General features: G+C 38.5%; 1 protein-coding gene across 2 annotated transcripts in view; it reads right to left on the minus strand.

The window, feature by feature from the left end:
• The window catches only part of RMDN2 (regulator of microtubule dynamics 2), a 41,733-nt gene that overhangs the window by 14,562 nt on the left and 4,811 nt on the right, over window positions 1–22,360 (minus strand). For both annotated transcript variants that reach the window (XM_042810498.1, XM_042810487.1), the window contains exons 3-7: window positions 19,893–20,082; window positions 18,864–18,966; window positions 16,741–16,801; window positions 7,433–7,508; window positions 5,771–5,848 (exon numbers count right to left, since the gene is read on the minus strand). In XM_042810498.1, coding sequence (XP_042666432.1) covers window positions 5,771–5,848; window positions 7,433–7,508; window positions 16,741–16,801; window positions 18,864–18,966; window positions 19,893–20,082 — 508 coding nt within the window. The remainder of the gene's footprint in view (window positions 1–5,770; window positions 5,849–7,432; window positions 7,509–16,740; window positions 16,802–18,863; window positions 18,967–19,892; window positions 20,083–22,360) is intronic.

Below are 22,360 nucleotides of genomic sequence, written 5' to 3' on the forward strand. Positions count from 1 at the left end.
GGTTCTGCGTTTTCCTAACAACTCCTAACCTGATCTATGCAGAAGCAATGCAGAAAATGGTTACATGCAGCCAAAGAAAGAGAGCTTCCCACTGGAGAACCAGGAGGTGAAATACAAGTCACCCATGGACATCTCTGTTTCAGATGCAGATGCAATTCACATCTTCACAAGAGTTGAGCTCAGTTCTGTGCTACTGCTTTAAAAATTGTTTTGGATAGCTTCAGATTATTCCCACCTCATTTCCTGGCTTCCCAATCTCTTCAGGGCTGTTGCTCCTTTCCCTTGCCCCTTTCCTGATGGGTTCAGTAATTACCCAGTACAACAGTTAATCATGACAAAATATAAGAACCCATTAAAGCAATCAACCAGAACACTACTCTTCTGAATGGGCATCAAGCACTGTGTATTTCTTGTTGCAAACTGCCTAAAAATACTATTTCAAGGAATACAAACACAGCATGCAACAGGAAAACGCATTAGACTGTACTTTATTGTCTAGCCTCATTTACTCAAGCTCCACAACAGCAACATTACTTGGAGACAGAGGCATCCTGAACAAGTCTTTCCGGTTGTTTGACAGGGTTCAACACCTTATTTGTTAAATACCATCAGTAAGTCTCATACAGACTCACTAAAATATTTCAGAGAGAAGCAATAATAAGAAATTAAAGCGTTTTTCATTCTTCCTCTTTCATCTCTCACTCTCGAAGCATCTTCTAAGAGAATAAAAAAGCTCTCTGGCAAACTCAGAGCTCTCATTCATTGAAACAACACGATGGGGAGCCCATCTACACTGCAGTGCTTTTACACTTACAAACTGCAGCACGCCGGTTAAAGGTTCGCATTGTAGGTATGTCTATAACTCCTTCCCACACTACACTTTCCTAGCTGCACTCTAGTTTCTAAGTCATATTCTGTGAGAAGCAGTAATGTGGTTTTTGCAAAGGTATTGTTTTCTTCTGCTGCAGTGTTCTTTATTCTCTTGGAAGAGGAAGGAGTTTTCTACTTGTCTAGGTTCTTCTTATCAAGGAGTGAGCTAACAGAGGGCTGATAAGTGGAAAATAATAAAGGGAATGATGCTTATATTGTTCTCTGCAAGGCTACCCAACACCCTGGAGGTATACAAACAATGCACAGATACAACTACCACAAAAGTGTCTGCTGTTATGCAATAACCAGGGAACAAAATTGTTGTTTTTCCATGTGGAGCTATAATTGCATATTGAAAACACAAGTCCTTCCTGGCAGTTGTTTTATTTTCTTAAAAGATTTCATCAGAACCAATCTACTGAGGTTTTAGTCATTATTTTGTCTGGCCTGGGTGCTGCTTTGCACTATTCAAACTTTTTTAAAAATATACACTCGGCCATTTTTATATAATAAACTCCACCAACCTAAAGCAATCTTGAAAAGCATGATGCACATATGCACAATAGTGATTTATATTCCATGCACACTGGATTCAAAGTCTTCCTTTGCGACTCTTGCATAGATAGCCTGATAGTTCTGTAATAATTGAAGTATTCTGATTTGCAAGCTGCAGGCTTGATAAACTCATTACAGCTAGCTAAAGCCATCTATAAATGAAGTGCTTAGTTTACGCTTGTCCATGCCCTTCACACAGTCAATAGTCAGCAGCATCTCTATTAGGCATCTGCTGTTACATCAATTATAGCAGTTCAGCTTGAACACTCCGCTCCTTCCCTTCATTCTTTTCTTCAGCTACAGAAGGAGCATAGACAATCGTGACTTGTGGATAGCAAAAGATAGGCAGATGAATCCTATCCCAACACCTTAACCACACCCCACCTGGGTCAGTCAGTACCCCCAAATGACTGAGGTGGGTAAAGGGCTGATTTATGCCAGACACAGAATTGTGTCATGGAGTAATAACTATGGACAGGAAATACTACTCTTTCCCTAGACAAACAAAAAGTTTCTAATTTGAAATAACTTTATTGAAGTAAATCTTTATGCCATGTTCAGTGAGATGAAATTATTCTTAGTACATCGGCTAACTTTATTAAGTATTCTTCTGTGTGTAAGGAAGCACAGGCAACAGATACCCTGGTGCAGCAAGCCCTCTTGTAGTGAAAATTTAACTTCTAAAGTTAAGATTATTCCATATAGTGCAGTGCATATCTCAAGGTCCACAGAAAATGAAGTACAAAGCAACTCTGTAAGGAGTGAGATCATTACTGTCACAGGACTGGTAATGGACATAAGAAAGTAATATGAAAAACAGCTACTGCAGCAAGTAATTACTACTATAACAACAATAAAACAAATTAAAGAAGGAAATGCCCTACAGATGATTTCCAAAGCTTAAGAGAGACCTGATGTAAGTCCCTCCCAACAGCCTGAAAAGTCACAGAAGCACCACAAGAATGCTGGGTTTCCAGAGAATATCTCATTTTGATGTACTGGGTCACTCTGAAGAGGAATACTGCTCCCCAGCTGCCACACATGAGGACAGCCAGTCCTGCTTATTCATAAAGAGAAAAAAAAAAAGAGGGGAGGCTTGAGGGACCAGCAACCACTCCCTGAACTTCCCCAGGGTAGGAGGAGTGTGAGTCACCACAACAGCCTGGTCATTGGCAAAGAGGGAAGGCCATCCTCGTGTTCCAAAGCTCACAGAGATGACTGTTCTGGAAGGCCTCTTCTACAGATGTGTCAAAAGAACAAGCTCTCATCAGTTTTTTCTACTTGAATCTCTATTAGTAGCAAGAGAGAGAAGTGTCACTCATGGAATTGAACTGCAGCTGACTGTAAAGCTGCTCTTTCATATCAGACCTCTCATTCCACTGAAGATTAGGGCAGTAAATGTGGTTCTCTCTTAAATACCGTGTAAAGGAATTCCTTAACATGTCTTTCTCCTCTGTAGCATAGCATCAGCACAACTCACATGGGAACTAAAAGCACTTACTGACTGAAGTTCATTTTTTTTTGGTTTTGCCTCCTCCTTGGTTTTGAGAAGCAAACCCTGCCCGTTCACATCTCTTAACAAACTCCAGAATGTTGGCACCAATAAAACTAATTTGTTTGGATTGAAAATTCAGCCAGGACTGACCCACGACCTTTAACAATTTCCTCCTGCAATGTTAAGTGGTAACAGCTCACTGATGACAAATCACACAGTTGTCTTCCACAAAGGAAAACAATACCGTTGATCCAGCTTCAATAAAACACCAATGGCATCTACCAAAACACTCCCACAGAATGCTTTTCTTTGTCTTTTTAATGACGATATATTAATGTGAAATTGTATTAAATAATTGTACAATGTTTTTATTTCTGGAAGAAATTAAATATCTAAATAGCAGTTTTAAAATACTGGCTTCCAACACAAATATTCTCCTTCTGGCCAGCTGAGGATCCGCTACAGTCTGTACAGGCATCTAGACATTTATCCAACTTGAATTCCCTGGGTTTTCACTTTCCTGTAAGAAGAGCACACTCACAGAGCACTCACACAAATGAACTTGATCAGTTTGTTCCCCAGTGTAACCCAAACAGATGATACTGGGATACACCACACGAATCCAATGCATTGCATCTAACCTCCAAAAACAAACTTCCAAGAAATCTGATTTTTAACACCTCGATAGCATTTACCAGAGGCTCCAATCCAGTTTCAAAAACATATGCTAAACATCCTGAGTCTGTTCTGTAAAGGCAAGCAAGTAGGCATAAACCTGAACTAGGCATGGACTCTGTTTTAAAATCCGCTCTAAATGCTAACATACATTAAAATGAAACATTGAATGATTAAGGATTATCAGATAATCACTTGCAAAACTCTAAAGAAAGAAAACAATTCCTATACTTTATGTACCACAGACCAATTAACTTGCAATAAATGCTTTGTGCTGATCTGAAGAGCAAAGGTAATTTTCACTCTCTCAATAAAAAGAAAGCTACAACTTAGAGGGCTCTAAACACTATATTTACTTTAAATAACATTCATCTACACAAGCAGATATTTAAAAGATCTGAACAGTGTTGTTGTGCTCTTTGTAGCTGCTGTAGTTTCCGTGGAAACAAACAAGAGGCATTACTTTCAGAACGACCTACGTAATAAAGATTTCAACAAGTTCTGGTTGGAGTGATCAAAGATTAAGATCCTTAACAGAACCACGTGTCAGAACCCAAACTCCGGTCTCATCCTGCTACCGGAAGCGTGCAAATCACAGAAAGCGTTTAAGAGGTGCCTGCCCCAGAATTTATCACAAAACGTTACTCAGTCCTATACTCACATTTATCTGAGCTATGCAAATCTAGTCCATCAGGTTAGTATTTTGTCACGGCCAGCAAAAAAGTCACAGAATTAAAAAACAAAATATGTATCAATCCTAACTATTACAGTGGCCACATCAGTTTGGTGGATAGTTTCACTTATTAGAATGCAGGTCAGGTCACACCCTAAGGCAGTGCTCATCTGTGGCTTTATTGTTCCTGAAAGGAGCACTGGATAGATGCTACAAGTGTGGAACATTAATTTGTAATGATACAGTTGTAACAAACCACATGCATCAGCCAGTAAGTGGTAATTGCCACTAATATGAAATGATTAAAAAACCCAGTGCAATATAAACAAAATGAGGTACATTTGGCTTATGTGTAAAGCTTCCAAAAGCAATAGCTCAAGTGAGAAATAAGACATGAGAAACATCTGGGAGTGTTTGACATAAATGGGAGCTACAGTTGGTTGTTGGCCATAATATAAAAATGCTTAAGGAATCACTGACAAGAGAGATACTCTTTAAAGGCAGGAGGGCAGAAAGCACGTTATGGGGCAATCTTTAGCAACTCACTTTTGCTTTGCCAATGCTGACATTCAAGAATAGCTGTGACAAAAATCAAAATGAAAAGCTTTTTAAAAATGTTGGTGTCATTCTTTACTTGGATCAAGAGAGAAAAAAAATCTAGACGCTAAAAGTTTGTTGAAAGTTATGTATATGATCTGAAAGAACTACTGAAAGATTACCTTGCATTAAGCTTTGCTGTAGATAAAGTCAGAGGCTGCAGTTCACAGCAACTCCCTCCTTCCAGTTTGTAGGCACTACATAGTAACTAGCACTGGAAGTAGCTGAGGAAAAGGCAGGGCTGGAATTCACTTTGCACCAGCCACTGCTGCTCTGAGAAGTCTCCCAATGGTCTTTTACAGCCTACACTTTGCAAGAACATTTCCTTCTGACAAGAGATCAAGGTTGTGGTTGGACTTGACGATCTTTAAGGTCTTTTCCAACCTGAGCAACACTATGATTTTAATATTCCTCACAGCACAGAACATGAGCTATAAAACAGGTGGCTTTAAGAATAAAGCAACTCAGCAACTCTATATTATAAGCACAAGCATTTGCTAAAAATATATATATCAACAAAAATATATATAAATAATCAACAACTAAACTGATAAACCAGTGAATTTTTTTTCCCATATGAGTACTTAAAACTACATTAACACAATATTTAGAACTCTTTTATTGGCATAACAAGAACTGTATTTTTGCAAAACATTTTGGTGAATTACAGATTTTATATCTGAATCTTTATTGTGATATCATCCACCAACATTCCACATCATTATGATAGCCCAGGAACATCACATGTGGAAGTTAATTCAGGAAACTTACATATCCTGCTTCATTTAACTCAAAATATCTACTTCAAGAAACAACTACTTTAAGTCCCATTGCTTCACTTCAAATGCACTTTAATTTTTCAATACAATAAATGTTAGATACAAAAACAACAAACAAACACTTACTGAATAGCACCATCTTCCATTTAGGTAATATAAAAGAGGATCTTGAGGCTTCAGTTCAATTGCTTTATCTAGATGCTCCTAGTAAAAAGAAAACAATCAGCGTCACTTCAGATGTCACATTCTAAGAAGTTTGCTGCAAATCATATAAAAAAAAAATCAGAAATTCTTTTCTGTTGAAATTATTTTCTAATGTCCTGAAAGTATTTTAATTACTGAACACCTTACCTACAAAGGAAAACCACAATAAATGTTACATAACAACTCTGCACACAATACAACAAGACCAGCAACTCAAAATCTCAAAGGGCTCAGGAACTTTTGTCTTAACAATGCAACAACCTCCATTATATTTTTAGATATAGTTAGCATTAAGCAGACTCGCATCAAATCAGTGGGAAAGCAACCACTGTGACAGCTCAGACATGTCAGTGCCCATCACTGAAATCTCTATTACCCTGGAATATGACTGCCCCAATGAAACGACACAACAAAGTGTTATTAAAACATAAAATTCAGGAACAAAATTGTTGCATTGCAGTGATACAATAGAAGCTAGAAAGTTTCTCATCTGGTGATTCCTCCAAAACCACTATCATTATAGGTTATAAACGTATTCATTTCTCTCTTTAATTCACTGAAGAAAGCTCTCATTGCTCAACTTGAATTAAAAAAAAAAAAATACATATATATATATATATAAAATACATTATTGCACCCCTAAGTGCTGTTTGCTTCTCAAAATAAATACACACAGGCTTTATTATTTTTTTCTCCCAGATACCACTGTTCTTCTAACTAAACCAGTGACTAGGATTTCTGAACAATAAAGAGATGTGAGTCTATTATTCTATCACTTTGTCCGCAAAGTAATCAGGGAGGAGCTATGTTTTCATGCTCTTACTTTCCTCGAAGCCCTAACTTATCCAAATGATTCACATGGACTTCAGAAACTAGCCCTGAAGAGGAAGATCTCCCTGAAAGCGCTACCAATGCCATGTGCTCCTTTAAAACTCCATTTTTAAACAACCACTGCATTCCTCTGTTACTTGTCACCTTCCCCTTCTGACTCAGCCTGTTGCAGCACCTGGTGCTTGGCTCACTTGGCTCAACTCAGGTGGATTTGGCACTCATTCATGAGAAAGCCCTGCAACGCTCTCTGCCATGTGCAGGATGTGACAGGGACCTGTCCCAGCTATTCCCTGGGAAGGGGGATAAGTCTGCTGTTGAGGGGAGGGGAAGCACGTGTAACAAAACTGCTGACCCTGGAATACAGAGTTATCTTTGAGAGGACAGTGCTAAAACAAACATCACTCATTAAAAGTAGCATGAAGCATGACTGCAGGACCGTGTTACTTCATCACCTTTGGTTTTTTAATTATCTGAACAGAGTTGTTCCTCCTTTTTCCTCTCCCTTATGACTACAAAATGAAACAGGAATCTTGATGCTGCTCCAAAAACCCTTATCTCAATTTTTATTTTTTGAAAGCATATAATCCATTTGCACACACAAAAACAGCTCACTTTAACATCAGCACCGAAGTAAACTGTGAGGCTGAAGTACTGCATTTAAAAAATCTATATTTGACACTGTGCAGGGAAATAATTTGAAGAAATATCTTAAAAAACAACAACAACAACAAAAAAACCAACCTACAAACATACCTTAAAGAGATAACCATTCCTGATTTTGTTTTGTACACTGTCAAACTGAGACATATAGCCACACATAATTGCAAACCTGAGAGGGGAAAAGAAAAACACACACACATACTTTTGGTGATTTAAATAAACCTTTGATCAAATTACAAAATATTTCAATACCTAATTCACAGATTAAATACTGGTTTTCTTCCATTTTGACAGCTGGAGGAAAGTTTGGCATGAGCTGTACAGATTCAGGAGCAGACAACAAAACTGTACAAAACAAAGTAATAATGGAAACAAGAAGCTTAAATGACACCGTCAATGAAGTGAAAAAGCAGGGAGTTTTTTCCTCCAAAGTTTCTACCTGTCAGCTCATAGCTCAGTGCTTCCCAACTGGCCCCAACCCTACCAGCAGCTCAGCCCAACCTGCTGCACTCTGCACTGTGGTGCTCCTGTGAAGGCAAATCTCCAAGGTGTGCTCACAGGGAGCAGCAAGCCTCAGAAACAGCAGTTGTCTTCTGCCTTTTGCAAGCATCTCTGTGCATTCCTGCACCTCCAGCATTCTTTTAACATCTTTGCAATTATTTAAAAAGCATACGCACGCATTTTGCTCTTACAAAATCACAGCTGCTATTATAGCTGCCTATTGACTAAGATTTCTTATTTTAAATCTCAGAAATTGGGTACCATGACCACACATAAAAGAAATGTAAGGTTATTGCTATTAAAAGTTTTCTCATCGATTGGGTAAATCTGAAAAGGTTTCAGAGCTCTCTCTTTTTAGAGGCTGATTTTCTCAGTGATGCTTATCTGACACTTCACTCAACTTCCATTACTTTGTCCTCACTACTTCAACAGCAACAGAAACAGCTTTTCATAAGGCAACTCTCCTGGATACATCAGTCCAACCTTTCTTGGACCTATTCTCATTATTAAAACAACTTCACTTTTCTTCATAAAACCAATAGAACCACCTAAGCTGTACTTGAGCATGACAAACTAAACTGATGACTTATCAATTTTTTAAAAAGATTTTTAGTTTTGTATTAAAGATTTTGCAAGGTAATATTGAGTTAAAGCAAAGAATAATCCTAGAAGTGAGAAATGAAGTTGAAGAACAGAGCAAAAGATGGGAGTTGTGCAAGCAGCTTGTGAAGTCAGTGGTGGTAACGCAACTGCAATCTGTATGGCACACAGTGTTTAAAGGATTACTAAACCTCAGCTTTCTTTAATTTCTTTATATAATGTAACTATTCAAGCTTCAATGAGTCCTCATTAAAACATCACTGCCAGCATAACTAAATAAATCATTTTATTGCTCAGAGCCATACCTAGTGGTGTTTAATTTAGCAATATTCATGCTGCAAGTTATTGCTCTTTTGGTCGGCTGAGGTTCCCAGGGACAGCACAGCAGTTAACACAGCACAGGAGTTATTTGTGAGCTCCAGGCAGCTGTCAAACCCCTCTGGGAGGACATGAGCTGCCACTGGGGAGCACTGAGCAGAGCCCCACTCATGGCACCGCGGCCTCTGACAGCAGGAGCTGCGCAGGGAGTGTTTTGTATGGGAAAGAGTGAGGAGGGTGGGAACAAGCAAGGTGGGGTCAGGAAAGTTCAGGTATTTAGAAAGAGGGGGAAGGCACCGAAACATTTATTAGGCTTAAGTAACTCAGGCAACATTTCCCCTATTCCCTTTACTCATTAAGTGCTAATCAGATAAACTCAGCATACCATAGCTAAACGGATTGCTGCTACAAAAGAAAACAATGAAAAGCGAACGGCTAATCCAGCACCTTGCAGTATTTCCCTGTCTGTGCGTGACAAGAAAGAGGGCCTTAGTTTAAACCAGTTCAAAGAAAAACTTCTACTTACAGCTCAAATCTCCGGGGAGGGAAATCCGAGCAACATTCATAACGAATGAAAAATAAGCTGACCTACCCACTTTAAAAGTGTGAAAATGTGTTTCACGTATATTCGTAGCCTTTTTTTCCCTCCTTTTTCTATCTCATATTTCTAAACTGGGACAGACAATAAATCAGTATAAATCAATTATTAAATGTTTAGAGTTGAAACTCAATTGCATTTCAGAGATTCATTTGGGGAAAGGGGGGGAGTTGGTGGTTACTTTTTGCCAGGAAAAAATTCTTTTGACACCTCAAATAATTTTCAGAGTTTAAGAAAACAAGCCTAGGAAAGGCAAAGTTTTTATCGCACTGATCCAAGCATCAACGATAGAATTAAGACACCGATCAGTGAAAACTAGGAACTGACCACATTCGCATCGGTGCGTTCCTTACCCGAGCATTACCGAGCATTGCCTTTCAGACCCCTCCCCGCTGCAGCCGATGGCCGCGGAGCCTTCAGCGCTGGCCCCATCTGGTGGAGACGCGCGGAACTGCGGCTAACGCCCGGCCAGCGGGTACCGCCAGCTCTGGGCACCTTCGCTGCTTTTGAAAAACTTATGGGGAAAAATAATACTAATTTTTAAAAAATCACATACTGATAATAATAACAATGAGCAAATATCTTATGAAATGAGTAAAATATGTCTTCTGCAAGCCAGAGCTGTTTGCTCACAATCACTGGCAATCACGTGAACTTTAAGAATAGCAAGGATGCGGCAGCCAGGAATCTATGCACAGACAGGGGGATGAGAGGTTGGAGAGCAGCTCTGTAGAAAGGGATCTGGGGGTCCTGACTGATGGAAGCAGAATCTAAGGCAGCAGTGTGCCCTGCCAGTTCAATGCGCCAACTGTACCCTGGGGTGCAGCAGCCCAGCACTGCCACTGAGCGAGGAGAGGGGCTGTCCCACTGCTGAGCACTGCACAACCTCACCTCCAGAACTAGGTGTGGGTTGGGTGCCACGACATAAAAAGGACATAAACATATTAAAGAGTATCCAAAAAATAGCTGCAAAGATGGTGAAGAGTCTGGAGGGCAATGTGCATGAGGAGCAGCGGGATTGGCTCAGCCCAGAGCAGAGGAGCTGAGGGGAGGCCTGATGGTGGCTGCAGCTCCTCACAGGGAGCGGAGGGCAGCGCTGAGCTCTGCTCTGGGTGACAGCACCAGGGCTGAGGGAACGGCATGGAGCTGCGTCAGGAGAGGGTTCTTCACCAGAGAGTGGTGGGCATGGAACAGAGGGCAGTGGGCACAGATCAAGATGAATTCGCATTTTCCTTTCTGTCATTCCAAAATCTCTATACTTATTCAAACAACATAAAACTGTATAGTGCATGCCTGCTGCAAAAGAGCCAGCAGGAGGCAGATCCAGCAAGTTTTATCAAGCAAGTTTGCAAGCAAGCAGAATTTTAATAAAGATAACACAGAGAACTGATACTAGCAGTTTAGCTCTGGCAACGACAGCTATTCCGAACAAAACCAATATATATGGCAAAGATTTAAGATCTTGAGTCAAATGCCACATTAGCACATTCAAAATCCTATCTTACTCCTTGGCCATAGTCTTCCTGCCATACTTGCTTCACTCACTGACATACTCTGACCATCTGCAATCAAGCCATACCCAAAGGCTCACTTTTGAATCTGACTTCAACACAGTATCACTTTCCATTGAATTGCATAGGTTTTTTTTGCAACTTATATTACTGCTTGTGATTCCTGCTCCATTACTCTTCCAGAGATCATAGTTTGACATCACTTTCCTACACTGACACATCATTGTAAAAATGTATTTTCTAAGCTTTTAAGGAAAAAAAATAATAATTCAGTTTGCTGTCTCTACCCTAGTGGGAGAGGTACAGATACAGAAGTAGAGTTATGAATGTGAAAGACCACCAACATCCAAAGTAAAATGTGCCAAGGTGCTAAGTGAAGTGTTTAGCTTTCTCAGTTGTTGGGTGTTGGGTTTTTTGTTTTTTTGTGGATTTTTTTGGTTGCACAGTTGGTTGTTGTTTTTTGTTTTTTTGGTTTTTTTTTCCCCCTGCTTGTTTGTTTTTAACTTGGAATGCATCTAAGCCTTGCAAAAATTGGCAGAAAAATAGTTTTCATATTAAAAATTTACCAGAGCACTGAAGCTGAGCTCCAGGAAAATATCAAATGCTGCATATGCTGGGATAAAGTGACACTAGAAAATACATGGGAAACAAATCCATGCTTTGGTAAAAGAAAAGAAAAGAAAACAAAAACAATACATGAACATAAGAACACTTAAGAATTCTGGGTTCATAAATTACCACAACACATACAACATATTCAAGCGAGGAAAAATGTTGCTGCTAAGGGATATTCACAGAAGTTCATCAACAGAACACAGCTATGCCATGCTTTGCATTTCTGAGGCTGCAGAACCCACAACTAAACTGTGTTCCAGAAATTTACTTTTGTAACTGACATTACTAAACCCTGTAGTTGCAAGTATGATCTTGAAAAAATTAGCAGGGTCTTCACAAGTCTGGAAATAAAGTGAAGCAATAGCTTTCTGGGGTAGTAATACAACCATCCTTGACAGAAAGGTAATAAGCATTGCTTGGTTGCCAGTGTTATTTTCCCTGTGACTGGGCAAGAAGCTTCTAGTAAATACAGTTCAAGCTCACCTCAATTGCACTGGCTGCAGCACTTCATCTAAGCACCACCACCTCAAGGCCCTTATCCCAGGGCATGCATCATGCTCCTCCTCACAGGTTAGTGGCTTAGGAAAAACTCAGTGACCTGCAACAGGCCTATGCTGACTTCTTCATTTACATTCCTTCACAACTTGAGTAATCAGTACAAGCTGAACGAAGCAACAAACCATGAACAGTATTTACTTTGTCTCTCTCTGGGGTAGTCAAACAAAGAGTAACACCTCACAGCTAGTTTTTCTTTTCCAGTGTTACCATTCAAATTTTTTTTGTTTTTATTTCTTAAGCAGCGACGATTTGATCTCACTGGCAGCGCAATATTAAGAGTGATCACGTTTTCAAATATCTGGATTCAGATATGAACATTATTTGCATCTGGAAAAGTTCGTTACTAAAACTGATTGTTTCAAGATACGTTGTTCTTTTTGTTCTGCTAACATTCCATAAAATTTTGCTTAAACATAGTATTAGTAATTTGTAAGTGTTCTGATCAGCAAGCCAGATATTCTAATTTCTGACATATCTTATGATACAGTTTCATGAAACAGTGCAGATGACCTACTAAGAAGTTAGACGACATTACCTATTTTTATCCAAAGCATGTCTGAAAAGTAAGGAAGGATATCAGAACTCTAAGCATACAGTTTACATACAGGGTTTAACTGACAAACCATTACACTAAATTCTCTTGGTGCAGACAAAAGAGATATTTTGTTTTCCAGACAGTTTATAGCAGTTCCACAGCACAAGAAAAACCTACTCTGGAAACGGGATGCTTTCACCAGCATAGCTTTGCCTACACTAGGGCTTTTCTGAACAGTTATGTCAGTCAGGGTGTGACCAAAACACCTCTATGCTGTAAATGGAGCTTTCAAACAACAGGACTGTTTCCAAAACAAACTTCCTGAGAGGTCTATTGTCCTACTTCTTGCTACACCATAAAAAGAGTGCCACGCTATATGAATTTCTATGGAAGTTATTATGAAACTACATTCAAGAGCACAGCAGCAAATGATCCTTTCTGATGCAGAGGAAAGAAAGGAAGTAATTTTAAGGACTAATTCAGTTCCAGCAAGATATTCTCTACTGAATTAAAAATCAAAAAGGAACTGGCCCTAAAAGTTAAAAGAGCTCACAGCTGAAGTGGGGTATTGGATGGGTGTAAAAGAATGGCACACAATTACAGACATACATGAGAAATTCTAAATACAAACTGAATTTCAACTTGAAAGATACATACAAAATAAAATAGCTGAAGGGAAAGAAAAATGAGAAAGAAAATACAGAACAATTAGCAGTGAGAAAAAAAATAGTCAATAGAGCCCCTGTTCAATTCACAGGATTCCTGCCTAGGCTCAGGTGCCCAGGTTTGATGTCACTTCCACGTTATTTCTTCATGCAGCCTTGCAGTATTTAAAAGGGGATTATAAAAAGGAGGGGAATCAACTTTTTACTCAAGTAGATAGTCACAGGACAAGGGGGAATGGTTTTAAGCTCAAGGAGGGAAGGTTTCGATCAGATGTTAGGGGTAAGTTCTACATTGAGAGAGTGGTGAGGTGTTGGAACAGTTGGAACAGGCTGTCTAGAGAGGCTGTGGATGCCCCATCCCTGGAGATGTTCGAGGCCAGGTTGGATGGGGCCCTGGGCAGCCTGGTCTAGTACCAGATCTGGAGGTTGGTGGCCTTGCCTGTGTTAGGGGGGTTGGAACTTGATGATCTCTGGGGTTCCTTCCAACCCAATTCTATGATTCTATTGTTTTAATTGTATTGCACTGTTTTCTGTTCACACAAAATTCTGTTTGCATACAGTTTTCAGAGCCCAGTTCATTCTGGAAAGATTTCCTGAGCTCTTCTTTCCTGTTCATAGTGATTAATGTGTAAAATACTGTTTATATAAATTTGCATCAGCCAGACCCAACCAAAGCAGATCTGAGATGGCTGACAATCAAGTTCTCTTGAATAATGGAGAAAATCCCAGCAGAAAAGAAAAAGGAAAATCAGTTCTTATTTGGAAAGAGAAGAACAGGACAGAGGCTACAGACAAGCCAGCAAACATATCTGAGATAACTGCTTGCTATGCTTTTGACTTACAGAAAAAATGTTAACACAAGTTTGTTATGAATAAAGACTATCACACAAAACCATTTTATTTTTTTCCTGACAAGATAAAGTGTTATTATAGCAATGCAACAAATGGGGTATGGCTTGACCTCAGGAGAACTTTTGACTTTGTCCCACATGACATTCATCATAATCTAGCCATGAAAATACTGTTTAAATAGTTGCAGAATCATCAGTAAGTAGTTGCACGGTCATTAAAGGTATTCCACAGAATTTTGTCCTGGATCCATTACCTTCTAATAATTTCATTAATGAAAAAAAAAACCCAAAAAAACAAACCAAAACTTTGAAAATAAATTTGTGTTCTGAGAGAGGACGATGCAAGCATCTGTACCCCCAGCGGCTCAATAAACCAGAGAAATGGGCTGAAATCAACATGAAATCTATGAAACTTACTGAAAGCACTCTACTGAGGAAACAACACAGTCATGAAACAAATTCATTGCTGGTTAAGTAGTGGCACAGAAGAAGAGAACATACAGAGACCACAGTCTGAGAGTTAGCAGGCTAGACAAAAAAATACAACTGTCTTTCTGGAACATATCAGCAGGAAAGTTCACTCCATTCAGAGCTTCAGCTAGAGCCATATATCCAATATGGACACTACACTTAAAAAAATAATATACATATACATATACATGTATATGTTTCAAACCAGAAAGACTTAGAAAAGAAGAAATAAGCTGATAATGTAGGGGGAAAAAAATTACACTAAGCTATTTAAATTTGCGGTGTCTGCATATATCACTAGAAAGGCACCACTTCAACAAGTAATAAAATCTTCATATCCATTTGCAATCCGTGTACAAAAAGCATGACAACTATAAACCATGCCAAAATCCCTTGCCTCTAACAAAAAGCAGTAGTTTACAAAACAGAAAATACTCAAGTAAAGACTCTCAAATAGGTTTTCTCAACTACCCTCTGGAACATGTCTCTTTACACTCACAATTCTTCCCTTGCTTGATGTGCCTGCCAGTACAGGATCTCACATCTGAAGTCAACAGACCACCTACATCTCCCTCAACAACATACAAGCTTTTGTCAGTATAGTTTCTGCCAGTTGAAGTTGAGTTTATACATCCTGTCAATCTCTCAGGATGGTGGCAAGAAATGGGCAACCATACATTTGTGAGATTTTGTGGTTGTTTATATGCATAGCTCTAGCTGAAGGGAATACAGCATCATTACTCTGAGCAAGTGGCCATGGCCACGGTCAGCCTAATAGCAGAAATGGCTGCAAATTATTGTCAGCAGGTATTCAAGCTACAGTGGCTTCATACCACCTTGCACTAAACAGTGATGCTCAAATGATCCTCTTCCATTAGTTCTGCTGCTGCAGTATCAAACTCCAGCAGATAGGCAGTGACAAGCAGCTGAGAACAGCCAAAAGCAAAAGCTTTATCCTAAACTGCACATTACAGATGCTGTCATTATTTGTTACGAGGGACCAGAGAGAGAAAACGCAGATCTCCATGAAGGTGAGAGCCAGCCTGAAATTCCCACAGTGCACCACTTCCAGCACCCCACTGTTACATAGTGGGTACTTTGGTCACTAGTTGCTATAAACCCAAGGGAAGAAAAAAAAAGAAATGCAGCAATGCTCACAGCAATGCAACACAAAACCATAACACAGCCATCTCTGAAGCTCAGAAATAGTGAGATACCAAGCCTAAGAGTCACCTACTTAAATGAAACCATCTGTATCTAACTAAGTAGTTAACCTGAGGAGAAATTATTGTCACTCTAACTCAGGTGGGTAAAATGAACTCAGAAAAACCATGCTCCACAAGTGGCTACTTCTTTTTAGACAGCCTGAAATAACAGGATTAGGTTTAGATACTTGAATGTTATGTGAATTCCCAAATTAAGTATGTGAGGATAAAATTAATTACAAACATAGAAGCTAAAATGGAAAGTAAAAGCTAAGAATACTGGAAAAGAAAACAGGAGTTCAGTGACAGTGATTAACAAAATAGCAATGTGAGGACCTATTACCAGAACTCAGTAGAATGATCTTTTAACTGATAATGATGATCAGATAAGAATCATTCACATTTGCAAAGATTTTTTAATTACAGGAAAGGTCTATGAAATTTATCCAAGTGCCAAGCTTGGAGAAAAATTGTCCAAGAAAGCAAAATCTGAGAAGTCATTTGAAATTTTTATAGTACTCTTACTGTCTAATTATTGGAGTTTAGCTTATCAAAATGTTGGAGAATGCTTACTTTTCATAAACGTAAAGACAAAGTCTGAGGCCAAATGACATTTTTTTGAGAAGAGCTGAGAGAGGAAGTAAATTGAAAACTATAGCTTTTCTGAGCAACAATATACTGACTAAAGCAAATACTCCCACCTACATTTCACAGTAGTTATTAAAGCATGGTTAGTGAGTTGTCTCACATGCTATCATAAGTGCTGCACGGAATACTTCAATGCAATTATGTAACTACAACTAATACTAAACGACTTCCATAAAAACTACGAAAAATATTAAAGAATATTTTATGAAATTTATATCCAGCTCCACCATAATGTGGATACTTCTTTATAGCCAAAGGCAGCTGTCTCTTGCATTGGATTTGATAAATACATTTAATTATGCAAAAATTAATTTTCCAAACTTACCACTGGTGACTCTCAGCACTCATGGCATCCAACTGGACAGCCTTTTCAGCTTTAGCCTTTCCTGTAACAGCAATACAATATATTAAAAGATTTATTATACTCTTCTACATCTTTGGCAAGTACCAAGAACTAAGCAATCAGAAATACTCTGGCTGTAAGGAAATTCAAAATTCTCTTGCAAATATAGGTAGACAATCATGGCTTTACACAGTTTGCACTTATATACGTGCACTCAGACCCCAATTAAATGATTGCAACTTTATTATTTTTTTGTTAATCCATTTTATCAAGTCAGATGCAACTGAATCAGAGATGGACTAGATTGGACTGTTGAAGGAGGCAGTGTTATTTCTAAGACCTTTGAAAGTAGGTTAGATAAGCACACCTGTCAGAATAAACAGCAGAGCTGCTTCCTTCCTCGGGGACAGGGATTAGCTAGTTGAAGTTCCTTTCCAGTACAAAGTCTTCCATTATGTTCTGCTTTTAACTGAATAAAGATGACAGAAAGTGGCCTGATCAAACCCACGCACCCAGATGAGATGCTTGCTCTTCGCACTGTTTCAGCTGCAACCAATTAAGCCACACTGACATTTCTGTATTACGAGTTAACTTCATAAAAACAAAGAGCAACATACACAGTCCTCTAACCCAGTGGAATGAAAAAACACAAAACTGCTGCCAGCTCCCCTGCAGTCTCAATCCTTCTGCATCACTTCCAGAAACAGAGATGAAAAGGGCTGCCACCACCCACCCCTTCGTGAGAATGAGCCAGAGGAGGCTGATTATCCAAGACCTAAGCCTTGTGTCATTCCTTCTCACTCCCTGACTTTTGCTATGTCGTTATCTTCCATCAGGAGAGGCTACAACTAGTCACTGGTAAAAGTAAAAATCCAACAACAGAGATCCCTGTTGTAAAGTAGTTTGTGTTATAATCCTCACAGCAACTTCCACATAAAGAAGCCAAACTGCTACTAAACCAAGGACAGCAACAATTAAATAGTTAAGAAAGCACAAGTCTTTATGATGAAAGTACAGGAACAAAAAGATAAGGCCAGGGACCTTGGGATATGCCTACGTTGGCTACAGAATGAGTAATAACAGCCCAGGGGCATGACACTGCCTTTAAGGATGACAAATTGCAGCTAAAGTTGCTTTTTCAGTGTTGTCCTTCCTTTTGACAGAAAAAAAATAAAATAAAATAAACAACCTGCAAAATATTAGAAGAGTCACAAAAGACCTAATTACGTGAATTTGAAATGCACTTACAAAACCTTACTTTGTTGCAGCAAAAAGGGAGAGGCAATAGAGAAATAAAGGATAGAGAGGCATTCCCAGATACAAAGAGACTGTCATAAGAACAAAGTGTTTGGAAAGACTGAAGGAGGGTGATACAGGTAGAAAAGAAGTAGGCTTTATTGTAGTCAAGAGCAGAAGGTCCAACACAAGAAGGGAAACAGATACTGTCCTTCTTGCCAATATAAAGCTAGACTGCAAAAGAAAGAGAAGTGCTTTTAAAAGCAATGAAGAAAAAAAGCTGTGAAGAACACTGGAAAATTGCTATGGCTGAGCTATCAAACAGGATACATGGGAAGGGACACCTGGAAGCAACATCTTAAATTGTCATACATGGGATCTTTGAAAAAACATCAACAAGATACAATTTTATCCCCAGTACCATCATAAAGGAAGCTGCTGATTTGCAGGAGTGCTACTGCCTCAGAAAAACAAGCCTTGAGCTTGCTTTTCTTCTCTCTCTCCCAAAGGTGTAATTAAGAAACTGTGCTGAAATACTTTTTATATTCTTTCATTTTAAAATTATTATTTTATATTCTGCTTCCATCTGATTCTCATCAAAATGAAGATTTTTAAGGCATCACTCATAGCCAACAGACTTAGATTGTGACCAAGACTTTTTATACACCATTTTTTTATATCTCCAGAGAAGAAAGAATGGACTGAAGTTGTACAACATGATGGGTTTTGTGCAAAATATTTTTATTACAGTACAAATGCTCTCACTTATTAGATTGGACATTGTTTGGATAGGAAAACATTACCAAGGTTCAAAGCATGTTTTACTACATTCAGAAGAAGTTGGACATAAGCATTTTTCATCTACTTACCGTCAGACACATATTTTTTCTTTTCCTCAGCATCAGTAGCCATCTCAAACATATCTCCGTAGGCACGTGCAAATCTCCAAAGAAAGTCCACACAGTTTTCATACTGAAAGTAGAAAACAGCTTAGAATCAGATCAGATTGGAATTTACACAGTTTCCTTTAACAACACTTAGAGTGGGTAAGACAAACACGGCATAAATATTTAGTTATTTTACATCCTTTTATACTACTTTTAATTTACATGAGAACCAGAGATCAGTTTCTCACTGCCAAAGGAGAAAAGTACTTTGGAAATACTTCAGACAAGCTAAAGAGGCTTTATTTCAAAAACCAGTTTTAAAGTTCTTTTTTTTTTTAAATTAAAAATATAAATGTAACCCCATAAAATCCAACAGATTCCTGAATGATGTGATGTATGCTTTCCTTACATTTGAAATGAGCATCAAATTCACTTGCAAGTAGCATTTCATCAATTTGCCTGGGTATTCCAACACATAAAGAAAATGTAATCAGAACTAATTATGAAATTGATACACTGAATGGAGTGCTACCTGTCAAACATTTTGGAATTTTATTAAGAGTTAAACAAGCACGCAGTAAAGCCATCAAAGGAAAAGCACACGTGAAGATTACCATAAAGGTATAAGCAGAGTACAGGCTTATAGTCTGATTTCTTCAGAACACTTGGTCTGGTTAATACCTTATTCCATAGGACTTTCTCACACAGGCCATTCTAAAACCAGCAAAAAAAGTTTCATTTACCCAGGAAAAAAGCCCACAGTATCTTTCTTTATTGTACACAAAAATACAAAACCAAACAAAATCTCTAAATGTTTGAGTCTAGATGGGATATAATACAACAACACTTTCATTCCACTCAACATGAATATTGGTGCCACCTTGGAATATTTTATTTTTCAATATATTTTCAAAGTAAGTATGAAATTCCTGTGTGCATTTTAACACTTGCATTAAGGAAGTTCCCAGAGGTAGTGCTAAACATAAGTTAATAGCAATGTAACACTATTACCTTGGCTTCTTCCTCAAGTAATAGTTTGAAGCTCTTCCTTTTGTCATCCTCTGAACCCTTGTGCAAATTGTCCACCTCCTGTAGAAGATTAAATAATTCATCTTCTGGCTGCACAGTGGTATCAGGTGACTTCTTACAGCCCTTCTCTTCCTCAGAGTCTCCTTCAGTATCAGTATGAGCTGTAAGGTAACTAAAAATCACAGAAAATAATAACTATATTTTCTAAAAATATTGGCAATTCATTGTGAAATTAAAATGCAAAAAATTCAGTGCAATTTATTCCATTTGTCCAGACTGAAATGTTTTTATTCATGAAATCAAGCTTATAATTATTACAGAACTTTTATCTCCAAAAGAACAGCACAGCCATAATTTCAAATTGTCCTGCCTAATCCTACATTCAAAAAATTTAGAGACATATTAGAAACATGTGTCCTTGTGCTTCAAATGCAGAACACTTTAAATCACTAATGTTTACTAAGACATTCTCTGCAACTCTGAACACTTTGCAGACCTGAATCTCTTCAACTCTTTACCTCAATTTCTCTCTATTTTGAAATGGGAATGAGCTTAATAACCACAGCAGAAGTGCTGTAAGAATCACTTAAAACACAATGTCCTCTTAAACACTTTCAAGATCTAAGTATAAGCGACAATACACGTAAACAAATTGATAACAGCGATCTTCTGTACATTCTGAAGGTTAGAATATCTGAAACTGGGAAAGATCTTATGGTAATTAATTATACTCCGTGCAGAAGTACTCAGCACAAGGCAGTCAAGGACAAGGAAATATTTACAAAAGCCATAAATACCACACAGAGATAAGCAGTTGGCCTTACTGTGCAAAGTGCTGAGCATACATTAGGTTCCTCCAGTTTCACACAGGAGGAGCTGAATAGGGTTATACTTAAAAAGTAACCACTTTCTCTGTTATGAGTTCCCATCTCACCAGTCAGGCAACCCAGGCAAACTCCTACATTGCACAGGAGCCACAGGGATAAAACAAGAGCAAGATAATTTAGTTAAGTATTAAATATCATTTCAGCACTTTGGCAAACAAGGCACAAGTTTTTTCTGTTTTGTTTCTGATTGCATTAATTTTCCTACTAGCTCTCTGTTCAATCCTTGTCATGGTTGAAACATTTTAAGCACAAAACCATAACACTTTAAGAAGGCTATATAGACCTCTAAAAAATAAATAGCTAGGATTTTTCCTATCAGTGTGAGTGAATAAGCTGTTTGAACTGAAGGTAGTTTTATTTTGTGAGTTCTATTTCCAGCCAAAATAAGAGTATAATAGGTACTATTGATATAAAACTGTTATAAAAAGAGCTTGATAACCGATTTCAAAAACCAGCTAGCAGGTTTACACATCTGCTCATATCAGAAGAGCAAGCTGCATGTTATGAAGACTATACACTATATACACTATATACACATATACACCATAATAAGTGCATATGTGTACAGAAGCAAAGCAAAGATTTATTTCAACACAGTCCAAAGTCTCCTAGTTTAAGGGATGATGAAACTAAACCTTAGAAACAAAGCAAGAACAGTTATTATAGTTTGTTTTCCAAGTCTTTTATGTAACTACTCTAACATCTGCTATTTCACCTAGTGTTTTATCAGATGATAAACAGAACATAGTTTGATGTGATTGGATTAAGAGCAGCCTCGAGGAGAAGGACTTTATAGTGTTGGTTGATAAGAAGTTTGACATGAGCCAAAAGTGTGGACTTGCAGCTCAGAAAGCCAAGTGTATCTTGGGATGCATCAAATAAGAAGGGACCAGCAGGACAAGGGAGGTGATTGTGCCTCTTAAAGTGGGCCCAGGCATGGGGTGCTCAGCGCGATAAAGACACAGAGCTGCTGGAGTGGAAGAAGACCATGAAGATGATCAGAGGGCTGGAGCACACCTCCTACGAATACAGGCTGATGGAGCTGGGCTTGTTTCTTCTGGAGAAGGCTCTGTGGAGATCCCAATTCCTTCCACTACCAGCTTACTGGTAGTCTTCCACTACCTAAAGAAGGCCTACAAGAAAGTTGGAGAGAGACTCTTTCTCAGCGAGTGTAGTGACAGGTCAAGCAGTAATGGCTTTAAACTGAAAGAGGGTAGGTTTAGATCAGACATTAAGAAGAAATCATTCATGATGAGGGTGGTGAGGCGCTAGAACAGGCTGCACAAAGAAGCTGTGGATGCCTGATCTGTGGAAGTGTTCTAGGCCAGGCTGGATGGGGCTGGTGTTCCTGCCCACAGAAAGGGAAGCTGGAACCAGATGACCTTCAGTGTTTCTTTCAACCCTAATAATTCCATGGCTGCACAGCCTTGAAGGTCTTTTCAAACATAGATGATTCTATGAAGAGTGAATATTTACATGTGAAAAATACATTAACCAATACCTGAGAAACTGGAAGAACTTAAAAAAAAAATGTCTACACTCACTGCCAACTGTTTTAATCTT

Source organism: Centrocercus urophasianus, unplaced genomic scaffold (genome assembly GCF_019232065.1).
Source record: "Centrocercus urophasianus isolate 14NV4802_14NV808 unplaced genomic scaffold, USGS_Curo_1.0 seq_10, whole genome shotgun sequence".
NCBI classification, from domain to species: domain Eukaryota; kingdom Metazoa; phylum Chordata; class Aves; order Galliformes; family Phasianidae; genus Centrocercus; species Centrocercus urophasianus.